This window comes from Rhagoletis zephyria, unplaced genomic scaffold (genome assembly GCF_001687245.7).
Source record: "Rhagoletis zephyria isolate East Lansing unplaced genomic scaffold, Rhagoletis_zephyria_1.1 Rzeph_scaffold_00085, whole genome shotgun sequence".
Lineage (NCBI taxonomy): Eukaryota > Metazoa > Arthropoda > Insecta > Diptera > Tephritidae > Rhagoletis > Rhagoletis zephyria.
Window position 1 is genome coordinate 277813 of NW_016157169.1, and position 14669 is coordinate 292481.

General features: G+C 34.6%; 1 protein-coding gene across 3 annotated transcripts; it reads right to left on the reverse strand.

Moving 5' to 3' along the window:
* Positions 1-2084: 2084 nt before the first annotated feature.
* On the reverse strand, positions 2085-10883 carry CYLD (ubiquitin carboxyl-terminal hydrolase CYLD). 3 transcript variants are annotated; one of them, XM_017629942.1, is made up of 11 exons: positions 10732-10883; positions 9917-10510; positions 8506-9520; positions 4065-4356; positions 3763-3932; positions 3537-3691; positions 3260-3478; positions 2963-3197; positions 2755-2896; positions 2493-2689; positions 2234-2427 (listed from the first exon to the last, which is right to left on the reverse strand). In XM_017629942.1, the coding sequence occupies exons 2-11, from the start codon at positions 10427-10429 to the stop codon at positions 2234-2236; spliced, it is 3132 nt and encodes a 1043-aa protein (XP_017485431.1). In that variant the 5' UTR covers positions 10430-10510; positions 10732-10883. The 3 variants fall into 3 exon arrangements, with proteins under 3 accessions (XP_017485429.1, XP_017485431.1, XP_017485436.1); XM_017629940.1 differs by lacking the exon at positions 10732-10883 and having other exon boundaries at positions 2085-2427; positions 9917-10429; XM_017629947.1 differs by lacking the exon at positions 9917-10510.
* Between the last annotated feature and the right edge of the window lie 3786 nt (positions 10884-14669).

Below are 14669 nucleotides of genomic sequence, written 5' to 3' on the forward strand. Positions count from 1 at the left end.
GTAAGTATCCAGACGGGATGAAGAAAGCTGTTTAAGCAGTAACTACCTAACTTTATTGAAGTTTATATGGATGCGGTGATCCGAGTAGGTGGTCTGGTGCAAGCGATAACGTAGGCAGCCACATAATGATATTTGTTAGACTGCGCCAGCTATCGTTATGTGTCAGGCGAGCAGCTCCAACTACTAATAACAGGGTAGTGAGGACATCGTCTCTGATGTTGCAGTATATCGAAAGAATGTCAGATGTTCTCAACCACGGCTGCCACATTTGGTCACCAAACACACATTTGTAACCAAAATAGGTAACTTTTTGAGTCCTTGGTAGCTTGGCAACTTTTTTTTTTTTATTTTGGTAACTTTTGGTAAGTTTGCCGTATATAAGGTCAGACAAAAAAAGTTGGATTAATTTGATAAATTGGACTGTGTAGTGGTGACAACACTACTAGAAACAATTGCGTTGATCAGGCACAGCGCTTAGCAAAAATAACTAACCACATATCGAAGAAAATTATCGCTGGGCAGTCCACTCGTTAATTTATCACAGTGTGAGGCGCCTGCCAAACGCTTAGCGTTTCGGTATATGCACTAAAGTCGAATTTTTAAATAATTTTTTTGTTCTGCGGCTAAGATCCCGTTCAAAACACAATAGCTTAAAGCGCGTTTTTATGAAAAGTATATTTTTAAACGCGTGCTTTGCAAAAATATTTATGTGTTGTTTTTTGTTTCACAAATTATTTTTATATCCTTCTTTATACATGTACGTATACGGAGATTGAATAAAAATGTATTTATATACGTATGGGAATGTATCTGGTTATTATATAAGGCCTTGAGCGCTAGAAAAGCTTAACTGACATTTCAAAAAAAGCTGGGGTGCACCTTAAAATGATTTACCAGAATCGAAACGCTAATAGCCCGAGGCACGCCGTTTTAGTTTTCTTTTACTATAATATGTAGCATCACGTAGGTGCAATGCATTTTTTAGTAAACGACCGCATTTATTTTTTATACATCCTTCTTTCTCATATTACTATAATTTTTTGTTTAATGAATTTCCATAGTTTTCTTTTAATAAAGCTATTTATTGTACTCATGTCTTATTTATGGCAAATAAAAGAGGTTTGTTTTAACAGTTTATTGTATAATAAAACGTCGTTTTTGACTCGGTAACTTTTAGGTAACTTCTTTTGTAAATTCTGATCAGAAAATTGTTTGTCGTGTGGCAAACGTGTTCTCAACTGTTGCCATTTTCTAACAATCAGCTGAGAGTGTTTTTTACTTAGTACCAAGTAGAGTCCAACCGATTAATCGGCCGATGCCGAGGCTAATATCGGCCAAAAGAATAGGAATCAGCCATTTTTGGCCAATTCTTGAATGAGGTATTGTTATTTAGTTATTTGATTATGTTTTTCTTTTGTTATTATAAAAATTTATAAAAGCATTTGTTCTTGAAATTATGCTTCGGCCGATTAAATCCTGAATTCAATTCATTTCAAAAACAAATACTTTTAAAAACTTTTGTAATAACAAAAGAAAAACATAATCAAATAACTAAATAACATAACCTCATTCAAGAATCGGTCAAAAACGGCTGATGCCGATTCTTTCGGCTTATACTAGATTCAACATCGGCCGATTAATCGGGCGGACACTAGTACCAAGCTTAGTACTAAGTTGTACGATAGTAGGAGCCTTCAGTCCGCTAACTGTATACATACATATGTATATAATATTACTGTGACCAACTTACCGTTGACTTACCTTAACTACAACTCTTAGGTTAACCGTTGACCTTTCAGCTATGTAATTGCTTGACTACTAAAGTTGTTTGATACAGCTTCATCACCTTATTTAGTGGTGGTTAGATCGTTGTTGTTGTTGTTGTTGTTGTAGCGGCTACAACAACCGCGCCCAGATCGGTTGGCATCTTAGTCGTTGTCGTCAAGTTCCACTAACGGCAGCTCTAGGAAGTGTGCAGCTTCTATCGGGTCGGTCGACAAGGACAAAGACGTTAGAGGTGTCGGGTTTTCCGTCTGCATATGCAGTTAACTGCAAAACTATTTCGTATATCTATACGCGACACCTTCTTTTAATACTTTTATTCACTTTATTAGTATAATTTTAAGTAAAACAATACAATTTTTTCATGTAAATCATGCGCTTATTTCAACTATAATTTAGTTAAGTAAATTTAAAGCTCTGTCTATGATTGCTCTCTCTTTATCTGTCTTTGTTAACGATACATCATCACATCTGTGCTCTGATACATGCACATATAAGCATCGCAGAACAAACGCTTCGCATGTTCTGGCAACATTTTGTCATTTGTTGAAGTCTCATTAACGGCACGGGCGCCCTCCTCCGACAGCCAGAGTGGTAAGTCAGGCACTGTTATCATTTCTGGTATATTATAGCCGTTTTTCTCACCTGAAAAGAGTATAGTTTTGTACTTACGTTTACTAAAACCAAATGTTTTATAAATATATATATACCTTTTCGATCGGCCATCGAATCAAAGAAACACCAAGGTGCATCTGGCCCCGAACCAGCCTTAACAAATGCTACATAATGTGAAGTCTCTATACAAACAACTGCAAATAACTCCATATAGAGACGTGGTACAGTCATATGCTCAGCCATTATACGAAAGTCTTGCGGTACAGACAATTTCTTGGGATTGTGATTTGTTCTAAATAAACAAAATATTATTATAATTCATTTAAGTGATAAGGAGTATTTAATAACAACGCGAACCTTCTTGCGTGCATGTGCACAGTATCGCGGCATTTGAGGCAAAAGGCTGTGCTCTCCAGTCCTACACCACCTTGTAGAACCCCATAGCAATCGCGACATTCGTACTCGGCTAATTTACCACAAACAGAACATTGGCGGGGAGCTGAGGAATGACAACAAAATCTATTTAGTAAATATATGGTTATTTATAAGCTTTTGTTAGACCTACAATCCTCAATAATATCGGTAACATCGAGTAATTGTGACGGCAAAATCCGTGGATACATTTTGAAATTTTTTCCGAAACGTGGCATTTGTATTATCAGACATGACGGCACTTCTTTTAATTTGATATCGGATGAATGAAAACTCTGTTCGAATAATTGCTGTACAGTTGGAAAACACAAACGTTCGTCTTTTTCAACGAATAGCTGATAAAAATAAGCATCTTGACCGGAACTTAGCTGGATAATAATAAAAAAACATATTATATAAATTGAAACTGTGGAAAGTTTTGCTTAAGTACCTTCAAAAATGGTTCTACGCGCATTATTTGCGCCAACAAGCTATTGAGAAACTCTTCCGGATCCTTTTCCTCACTTGTTAGGCCACTAACCGAGCTCAACTTATCCAACAATTGACGTAATTTCATAACGCGATCAGCACGTACGAAAACATGTTTACGCAATGGATTAACAATCTCCTCACGCAATACTTTTTGTACCTCGGTGTAGCTGGGAATATCCTAATGTAAACAAGGAAATGTTTCAATGTTGTCTTCTTTAATGTTTTCAAAAACTTACATCAGCCTCCGGCGGCCGGAAAAGCAATGAATCGAAGACAGGTGTAAAAGTGAACATGGAAAACAATGTAGCATCCAGATAACAGGAATTGTGATGACCTTGTATACCCTTAAATTTGCCACAATTTTCCTCCAATTCCTCTAAGCTTTTGATCTCTGTGAAAAGAAGAAATTGAAAACAAAACATTAACTTTGAGCATCCAACCTGAAATGGCATACAAACTTACTCAAAGGTGCCACTGCGCCCGGCACCGAAGGACATTCAACTTGTCCAAACATTTTTGAGTCGGTTGGTATATTTGCTGCGGCCTTGCCATCTGTTTCAATAAATCGTCGATCAGTGGAGCAACGATCAGATGAAACAAAGAGAGCGCGGCCGTCATGACACTTGAAGTATCTGAAATATTAAAATAGTAGATTGTGTGATTGTAGGATACATTTTGCACTGTAAATAGATATTTCAGATGTTGCAATTCCTTAAACATATACTGCTTAACGCGTTTTCATATACTTATAGCCTACAGCATACCTTACACCGTTGTATGTACCATTCGATGTTGGCAAAGTGCGTTCATCCTGATCCTCCTCCAGCTCCACGCCATACATTATTTGTTTGCGCCCCTGTGCCATACCAATCCAACGTATAACACCGTACAAATTATCTGATGCCTCCGGTATGGAGACCTCCACCATGGATCCTACACCTAGTGCGGTGTCAGGTATATCCTGCAAAGGCGTATATTTTATCAAATCCACTTCCGCCGTTGCATCAATATCAACCAAATTATCATAAACTGGTGAATCGCGAGAGTTTGCATACTCTAAAGAATTGAGTAAAGAAAAGTCACGATTTTTTAGTTTTTTTATGTGTTGAACTTGTTCAAAAAGTTAAAAATACATTTTCCTAAGATAAAGCATTTGCAATACGTTCAACAACCTGGCGAGATATTTGGCGAAAATTGGTATGTGCCACTTGGCCCGGACGCGAATAGTTCCAATACAGTTAATGGTATATTATTGTAAAGTGATGCATCACTAGGAGTTAACGAATTAACGCTTCGAGTCTCCATTTTCTGACTTTAATTTAATGAGTAGCTATTACTATTCCAAGAAAAACATGCACAAGTAAACACTTGCAACTACAACGGAACTATTTATATCGCATGTTGTACAATATTAGGTTGGATATAAATACATACGTCACAGAGTAGGCAAAGATTTGCGCGATTCGAAATAGCATTCGATATTGTTGTATTGCTTCTTTCAAAAGCTATCGGGTGGCCACTACCAAACTTTTTTAATGTCAAGTAAACTAATTAAATTAAAATAAATGAAATGATTGAAAGAATCAAATGAAATGAAATGAAATAAAATGAAGAAAAATGAAATTAAATAAAATGAAATTAAATGAAACGAAAGGAAATTAAATTATATCAAATAAAATTAATTGAAACAATATAAACAAATTAAGTAGAACGAAAAATGAAATAAATTAACATAGAACAAAACTAAATTAAATAAAATGAGGTAAAATAAAATTAAGACGTATGAAATTAAAAAAGAAAAGAAATTAAAACAAAATAAAACAAATTAAAACAAAATTAAAAACATTAAAAAGAAAATAAGAAAAATAAATAATATAAAACAGGTAAATTAAAACAAAACAAGTTTAAAATATAAAGTACATATAACTAAAATAAAATAAAGTAAATACATCACAAAATAAAAAAAAAATTTAAAAATCTAACATTAACTAAATTTAAAATAAATAAAATAGAATAAAAAAATTAAATCAAATGGGATAAAAATAAAAGAAATAACTCAATATAAATCATAGTAAAACAAAATCAAATAAAGTAAAAAAATAAATCAAAATTAATAATAAATGTAATCTAAAAATTTAATCAAATTAGAAAAGAAAATACAAAAAAATGGCAAAATAAAACAAACGAACCAAAAATACAATAAAATAAAATAAAACTGAATAAATTAAGATAGATCAATTAAATAAAACAAAGTAAGAAAAAATAAAATAAATCAAAACAAAATAAAAATAATGAAATAAAATAATAAAATAAAATAAGATAAAATAAAATAAAATAAAATAAAATAAAATAAAATAAAATAAAATAGAATAAAATAAAATAAAATAAAATAAAATAAAATAAAATAAAATAAAATAAAATAAAATAAAATAAAATAAAATAAAATAAAATAAAATAAAATAAACTTTCTTGCTTTTTCCATTTTTCCTAATAAAATACTCATGGTACAAAGCTCAATAAAAATATTAAAATTAAATGTTAATAAGCCACAATAACATTGACAAATACATAGTTTAGGAAGAGCCTGCCTGAAACTATACAAGAAACCAAATGCATGCATAGAATTGACAACAACAACAACCACGCTGTCAAGTTTAAATCAAGGAATGAAACCGAAACCCAAACCGAAACAGTAACCGTTATCTTGACCTGAAAAGGAACGATACCGAAACCATTTCAATCACAGGTTTCAATCGGTTTCCAGAAATTTACAAAAATAATAAATAAAAATTTCTTTGAAATAAATGATTTATTTAACCAAAATCAGCAATATTTTGCTAAAATTCTTGTTAAGTAGTAAATAAGTATGGCAAGGTAACTTTTCGAAAAAGCTACTAAAATGGTGCCTAATAAATTAAGTATCCGATCTGACATCGGTTATTTGGAAGAAGTCATTTTCATTTTCACATGTATAGTTGTAAAGGACAGAGAAATGAAGGGGTTTCATAATTATGTAGTAAATATATGACCGAAATAACAATTATATTTTAGTTTTCATACACCTTTAGTTTTACAGCAAAAAGGAAACATTTAAGTGAATCTGGTGATGACGTTGCTGCTGTGTATCTGTGTAGTTTTCAGCGAAAACTGGTTTTCGTTTGACAGATTTTACATGGACGAAAACACAAGTTTTAGGTCGAAAACCAGTTTTAGCAACGAAAACATGTTTCCGATGTCGGTCAGAACATGGTATAAGTGACAAAAACAAGAACAGCGTGAATCAGCTGTTTGTCGACTTGTGGGCACGAAATGTGGTTTTTTGCGTTGCCGTACTTCTGGACTTTGTTCCATTTTTGAAAGAAAATGTTTCTCTTATTCTCTAATTACCAAATCCGGTCCGGATTGTTAGGGANGAACCTAGTGTTGATATTATCAGTGAACTGTAATTTTCAATTTTCTTTCCTTAACCTTTATGACATTGTGATTTAAATAATATCAACAAAATTTCTGTGAAAAACCGAAACCGCAACGAAACCGAAACCAAAACCGAAAAAAAATTTTGAAGAACGAAACCAAAACCGAAACCGACACACATGGCAAAACCGAAACCCAAACCAGACCGTTATTTTGAATCGGTTTCATTCCTTGGTTTAAATAGCGGCAAATCAGCTGCACTTGATAGCAGTAGGTTGAATAAGGAAAATGAATTAGCAACACGAGTTCTTCTGACTTTGTACATCGATGACGCGGGTTCGATCCCTGCTGAAGTCTAGGAAATAGAAGTCTGATGAGGAGATGTGGTGATCTCCTAAATAGGTGCTATAACTTCTACCGCTTAGACTTTGTTGCTTTTTTTCATTTTTCCTAATAAAATAATCGTGGTACAAAGCTCAATAAAAATATTTAAATTAAATGTTAATAAGGCACGATAACATTGACTAAATTTAATTTAATTAAATAAAAACAAAATAATTTTGTGTAAAATAAAATGAAACAAGGTAAAATAATGTCAAAAAACAAAATGAATAAAAATTAAACAAATCAAAATAAAATATAATAAAAAAACACAATATGGGGGTATCCAGCGAAAGGTTTACTAAAAAAAATTACACAAATAGTCTTGCCCAAAACTCACTTTTGTTTTTGTATCGTCACGGCAGCGCGTATGTTTGCTTATACATATCTTTAAATTCGAACTGAAAAAAGGACACTTAACTTTGAATGAAATGAAATATATCTGAATCTAGTAAGCAAAAAAACGCGGTAATCTTATGCTAAAAAAAAATTAAATAAAAATTCATAAAGTATGTACTTTAGTCCACTTAATGCTTAACAACACAGGTGGTCCATTTAAATAGGCACCGATACCAACTAGTCCAAATTCACACTAAAACTATGAATTTAATTATTTCTACAACTGTGAACGTATTTTTCTTACATTGCAGAAAAAAAACTAACTGGCAATGGAATATCAAATTGTTTCATGGCAAAAACACACTCGGAGGCAGGGCTAACAACTTGGCTCAAACCGTGCCATTTTTGGCCCTATTTTGCATCAAATGGCACTTCATTTTTCAATTTGCTACAAAGTTCCAAAATGGCACTTGTGAAATCCTTTGCGTGTACTTCTTTTTCTCAACTAAAATTTTGTAATTTCTAAAGGATATTCAACTGGTTTATCTTATTTTTGCATTGCACTTTTGTTTTAAAAATGTGGTTCTTATTTTATTATGGTCCTTCCCATGACTAAAAAGGATGGCACCTTCCTTGGGAGTTTCATTTTTCTTTTTGGCACATTTTGGAACTTTTTATCCTTAATATGGTACCTCATAGCTAAGGATAGTTGACAGCCCTGCTCGGTGGTATTTACTATTATGCGACTCTCTTAACTACTCGGCTGTGATTTATTAAATTTGCGTTTAACTTAAAAGTGGTCACATTGAAATAACTGTGTTAACAAATTAGTATTTGCATACGTTTCAAAATGTTTTTAATATTATTGCATTTTTAAGTTTTCCAATATTCAGAGGTGAATAACTTAAAGGAGCCATCATTTCTTTCATGTCTTTGAATTTCGTATATATATTTTGTTATTCTTTAATTTGTTATTAGTAAATTATTAAACTTCGAAGTTGTCCACCTTTGCATAAGCAAAAATATATTTCGAATATGTATAAAACTAAAAAAATCGAAGGGAATACATACTATTTGCTCGAATGCCTTCTGCTGTTCCATCACCGCTCATAAATCCTTCCATTGCTACATTTTCTACCGTTTTAATGCTACCAAAGTGTGTTAAAGGATTGGGTGATTTATTGCGTGCTCCTTTCATTTGTACAGAATCCAGACTTCCGCCGCCGCTTGTTTGTTGTGATTTTATCAACTGCTGTTTGTTATTGAGTATAGCAGCGGCATCACCAGCAGTGCTTGGCCAATTGCTGCCTAACAATTCCGCCAAGTCAACTTCTTGTTGCATATTTTTAGGCACAACAATAACATCAGATTCATTTTTTGTTGACTCACGTATGTCAGCCTTGTCTATAACAATTATATCGCGATCTTCCATGCTTAACAAGTTCAATGGATGTACTGTCGCTGCAGCACAGCTGACATCTTTATTACCAACACCGCCACCAGCAACACTATTCGTGGTTGCAGACGTTTGTCGGTGTTTTAAAATACCTGGTGGTGCAGATGCTGGCGCAGATGTTGCAGTAGAACCTCGTTGTCTTTCCAAGCTGCGTTCATGATTCTCAATGGTTTGCTTGTAGTCATCACTGTCTATCGATATGATTGGTGTACTGTTGTCCAACTCATCCGAGCGCTTCAATTTACCTTTTTCACGATCCATTATGTGTTCCTGTGCAAACTCGTTGCTTCGATTAGGAATTAAGTTTGAACTCCCAGGGGTTGGAGAGCTTGGAATGTCGTAAAATTGAGAAGTTGGTGCTTTCTTTTTTGTTTTTTTTTGTCTCCGCAAGGAATTAGTATTGCTGCTTCCACCTACACCGTTCGCGCAAGTGGATGGCACAATAGCGGTACGTACTTTAGTTAGCGTTTCACCTATGAAGTCTAGTGTAGAGAATTTCTTTTTGTCTTCACTGTTTAACTGGAGTAGATTATCGGCTGTTGTGAATATGGAAAGTGATGGCTCACTACGCGTGTACTGAATCGAAAATGGAATCTGATCAGACTGTGGTGAGAAACCGCTGTCCAAATGCTAAAAGAAAATTATTACAGGTTTTTAAGGTTTGTTGTTCAAGAAGTTATTTTACTAAATAAAATTTTGGACTGAATCCAAAATCCTTTATTTTCATAACTGATATAATTTTTCATAATTTTAGTTATTTCTTATAATATTAGATATAAACAAGTTACACATAATACATTTACATATATTTGTGCGCATTTTAAAGTCCTTCAAGTTTGTAAAACTATCTATAAAGCTTTGGCATATCATAAATCAGTCGGCAATAGGTAAATGACAGGTTAAAGTTAGAAATCGTAGCCCATATATACCATTCATTTTAATAGAAGTGAAATTTTTCTTAAATTAGTTACCCATAATAGTTTTGAATAGTGTTCAACCACACATCACAACCTAAAAAATTCATACCAGCAACTCCAGTCCGAAGAAATAACCAACAGGATGCATTTCGATAACAGGTCCAATATAACGTATGATGCAGTCATACCACGTTGACTCTTTACCAAATTGGCCGCCGGAAACGCGCACTAAATCATTGACCTTCAAATAAATTATCCATTTACAATGTTCTTCTTTCTTAATCAATCGCAATCGTCTGTCTGGTTCTTCAATGCCAATCACATATGGCCAGAGCGCTTCATCCACCTTTAATAAATTAGCTTGCGGACATTCATAAAGGTTTTCATACATCGGTTCTTGGCGTACGAGATCAAGTATTTGTACCGTGCTCATTTTCTTATTACCTACCACTTCCATAGGTGTTTGGCTTTGGAAAACTTTTATAAGCGTGCCGCCCACCATACTGAATGTTTGCGCTTCAGATGGGCGATCACTTGGCACTTCAGCGCTAGCATGCATGCGTAGCTCAGTGGTACGCGCTAGTATTGCATATTTCGAAAACGTCTGTGTCTTTAGATCCATTTCGGCGTTGTGTTTAATTTCGAAGTTGTGTCTTTTTGTTAATGTTTTTTGTAAATTTTCAATAAGTTAACTGGAGTACAACTAAAATTGAGACAAATTTTTACAAATCAAAAGAAATGAAAAGGAGAAAACGAAATAGGTTGAAAATGAGAAACTATAGTGCGTCGGGTAATAAGTGCAACGAATGTCTAGTATGTGGTAAATTATTATAATCTATAGACGATGGATGCGGGAAATCACAAATGTGTTTAATTAGAAGCAGTATTTTTGTTTTTATTATTAATTTATGCTCAATTACTTACTTTGCTCGTATTATCGCCTATAACAACTTGCTTTTACAATTTACATTGCTGTCTACACAGTGCATCACTTTTAGCTACTTGAATTGTTTTATTTACCTTATCGGAGCAATAAAATAATAAAAACAGAAAATTCACGTCATTGATGAGTAAGGCCAACAGCTGTTTTGAAAAAACAATACGTTCACATTTTTTTAATTTAACGCCGTCAAAATTGCGTGTGCGGTAAGCAGCTTAATATGAAGTTCACACCGTCGATAAAAATGTGCCTTGATTACTTCTCATGAGACAGTGGCAACAAGTAACGTAAATCCAAAGAATGTAAATCTCAAGCTGATGCCACATAAAACGTTTGCTTCGCTTTACGTGACAGATTCGCTTTGACAGCTAAGATGAATTGTATGAAAATGCACAAAGCATGCCACATAGATCATTGAAGCTGCAGCGCGAAGCGAAAAGATGGCCAACTCCCATCTTTTTGCGCGCTTTGACAATCAGCCGGTTTAATATTTATTTTGTTTCGTCCAAATTCGGGTATTCATGCTGAAACATAAAACTCAATTACATTGCTGATAATTTTAAAGCAAAATATCTAAAATCCACAGCAATTTTGACGAGTAAAAAATTGATTTCTTGGCGTTCATTGTGGCATACCTTTTGCGTCTGGCGCTTTGCTGGCAAAGTTATAAATGTCACGCAAAGCTACAAAGTTTTATCTGGCATCAGCTTTAGAAGGGGCAGAACCAAAGAATGTAGACCTATAAGAAGAAGAAGCGTTCCCACGAGGAGTCGGGACTACGTAACTGGAACGACCGAGATTTATATCTGGCCAAGGACTGTCACTCCAACAACAATAACAATCCATAAGAACAACTCGCTACTTTGAAAAAGGGCCGCGACGATATTGACCGTATCTGAAACGTTTGCAACAGAAATTGGTCTACATTTTGTCTCTGTCCGCGGCAGATTTTTGATTTTCGCCTCGTATGGGGAAAACGCGCTCAAAACATAAGAAAAACGGCAAATGTGAATATCAGTAAAATGTATAATATTCTGTGCATCTCTTAAGGCCATCCACATAGAACTTTGGCGTTGCGTTGGCGTTGGCGTCGCTTCAACAGCTGACTATGAATACATGAATTCAAATGCAGCCGTCCACATAGCCAAAATTCGACAACGCAATTACAATTGTCTAATGTAATGTAATGTTGTCAAGACAGTAAAGAAATACGTATTAGGCAAAGAACATAGTGATGCGACAAAGAGAGACGAGACATAATCGTACAGCTTCATAAGTAAAACACTATCAGCTGATTGCCAAAAAATGCCTACAGCTCAGATCACCTGTTTTTTGTCATTTTCCCTTATCTTTTACAATTGCTTTCACTTCTATTACAATGGCTTTGTTTCTTTTCTTTTCTAGCAGATAATTATCAGGAAGAAGAAGAATGAGGAGATTGAAAGAATTACGCTCACAGAGAGCGAAATAAAGAAAAAGTAAATAAACGCAAAACTAGCCGAAACTAGCAAGTAATCAGATGATCGGTGTATTTGACTAGGGGAAGTATTTGGCGCGAATTTTTGTTTATCCATTTTGACAGCTGCTAGTTTCTGCTAGTAAAAATTTTCCCAGCCTCCTGTATAGGGGCTATCTCTGCTTGGAAAACGCTACAGTGATCCGGAGACCTGAACTTTAGGTTGATGGAGAATTTTTTCTTTTTACATTTTTTAATGAAAACTAAAATTTCATCAGATGTTCAGAGAGCTTGAAGGTTTCTGCAAACTTTCTGTTCGCATACTATACTGGATATTTTTCTCTTGTGAGAGGACAGATTTCCCCCGTTCACAGGAACATATTCATGGGCATGTTTTACTGGAGATTTTAAACGAACGTACCTATAGAGAAATTTACCTAATTTAAAAACATATATGTTGGTACTTTTTCGGCTGATTTGGTACATTTTTTTTTGCAATTTGGTACAAAATTAAAAAACGAATTTATCATCCCTGGCACAGGCCCTATGTAGATAATTTATTTGGCGACGACCGGGCTACGCGACAGCTGTCGTTGGGGCCAGGTTAGATCTATTTCTAGTTTTCCGGCGACATATATGCCCAAAATACAATAACGCAGTTGCAGTGGCAGCGGCAGTTTTTGAAATTAGCTGTTTTTTATAAAGTGTGGTGTTAAATGAAGCGACTCACAATACAGCAGTGGCAGCTAGCAGTACTGCTTAGTTTGCCCAAATTCTAATAAGAGCCAGTTTCACTATCTAAACTTAAGTTGAACTTGAGTTATAGTTGAGAAAAATCTTAGCTAAGAACAGTTTAAGGTCTTGTTCAGGTTTGCGTTTCATAATGCGTACTTAGGTATGGAAAATATTTTGTTAAAAAGTATGGCAGCACCACAAAAAATGCTTTGTTTACATGAACCAAAAATACAAGATCACGTAAGAACGCGACGTTGTATTTGTAACTGGTTTTGGGAAAAAAGTTTGCGAAAGCGGGTTCGTCCGCTGAGCGTTTGTTTACATCACAAGCACCACTATTTTACACTTTTATTCAAGTAAAGAAGTGTTAACTCAACATGACAACACATTTTAAAGCATTTTATTGCATCATTTTACCTAAATTGTGCGTTTAAAGTGACTGACAATAATTTTGACTAATTTTGGTTTTCGTTGTTTTCTTTGCTTTGTTTACTTTTCGCTCGTTTTCCAGTGAAACAAGATGGCGTAGAACCCGCTAAAAATATCGACTTTTTTCACTCTCTTGTTCTTACGTGATCTTGTGTCTTTCGTTCATGCTTTGTTTACATGTTTTGACATTTCTTAACTTAGGGTTTACACCGGACAATATTGTCAAGACAATTATAGTTGCGATCCCATACGAGTCCGGACTAGTCAGAAATAGTCAGAATCAGTCAGATTTGACTGGAAATCGATCCCGTACTCGGTTCTCTGACTATTGAGAGGACAAAAAAGAGAGTAAAAAAGATCCTCTCTCTGTCAGAAGTTACCAGTTTTAGTCCGAAGATTTTTCGCTGGCAAGATCTGTGTCAAACGATCAGCTATTGCGTGTTTGGCAACCAAATTGTAAACAAAAGAAAAGTGTACTGTGCTAATGCATGTTGAAAAGTATTTAGTTACTTGTTTAAGTGGATTCTAATCAATTTGAAAGTATTTTTGGTTATTTATATGTGTGAGCTGAGTGTGTTTACGCATAAAATAAGCAACAATTTACAACCAAATTTGGAGGTTATGTTGAAGTTGACAGAAGTTGCGCATTTCCGCAGAATGACATTTGTGGCAATGGGTAAACAAAGAATGTGGCGAAGAACAATGAGTTGATTGTTGTGAATTTACAGTGAGAAAACGTGTTTTCTTCACGATTCACCAATTTCTCCAGCCATCTTTGAATATCCGGCCCTAAGTGTATGCGGTTTATTTAAAGTGTAATATTTGAGTGAAGAAATATAAAATGTTGAACTATATATTAACAAAAAGGGTGGGGTTTAGTTGCGCTCCCAACTATTTCGGGCTATTCCGTCCAAAGGGGTGGCCCGATCCAAAAAAAAATTCCACACACTTGTAGTCAAGGGTCTACACCAATGATGGGCAAAACGCTACTCGCGAGCAGTGTTGCCGTTTTAGCCCTTTGGTGGCTAAATTTGGCTACCAAATTCTTTTTTTGGCCACAAAAATTTGAAATTGCCCCTAGCCCTTTTTTTAGCCCTTTTCAAAATTTATTCATCATTGACATTCAAATTTTTTTTATGATTTTCATGAATTTAACTCTTCGCTCATAAAGCGAACGCCTTTCCTTTAAGGCAAGTAAACATATTTCTATGTATGTTCCTTACGTTTCTGGGCCGTTATCTTATCCGTTAACGATTTAACTATACTTTAAAATAGGTAAGTTGGTGGCCCTTAATATGCTTT

Coding starts and splice junctions, on each gene's coding strand:
- CYLD (XM_017629940.1), bottom strand. CDS start 10,429: ATGGATCTAAAGACACAGACGTTTTCGAAATATGCAATACTAGCGCGT. Junction 3,692..3,762: donor GGGCGCAGTGGCACCTTTGA/GTAAGTTTGTAT, acceptor TTCTTTTCACAG/AGATCAAAAGCTTAGAGGAA. Junction 2,897..2,962: donor TACCGATATTATTGAGGATT/GTAGGTCTAACA, acceptor GTCATTCCTCAG/CTCCCCGCCAATGTTCTGTT.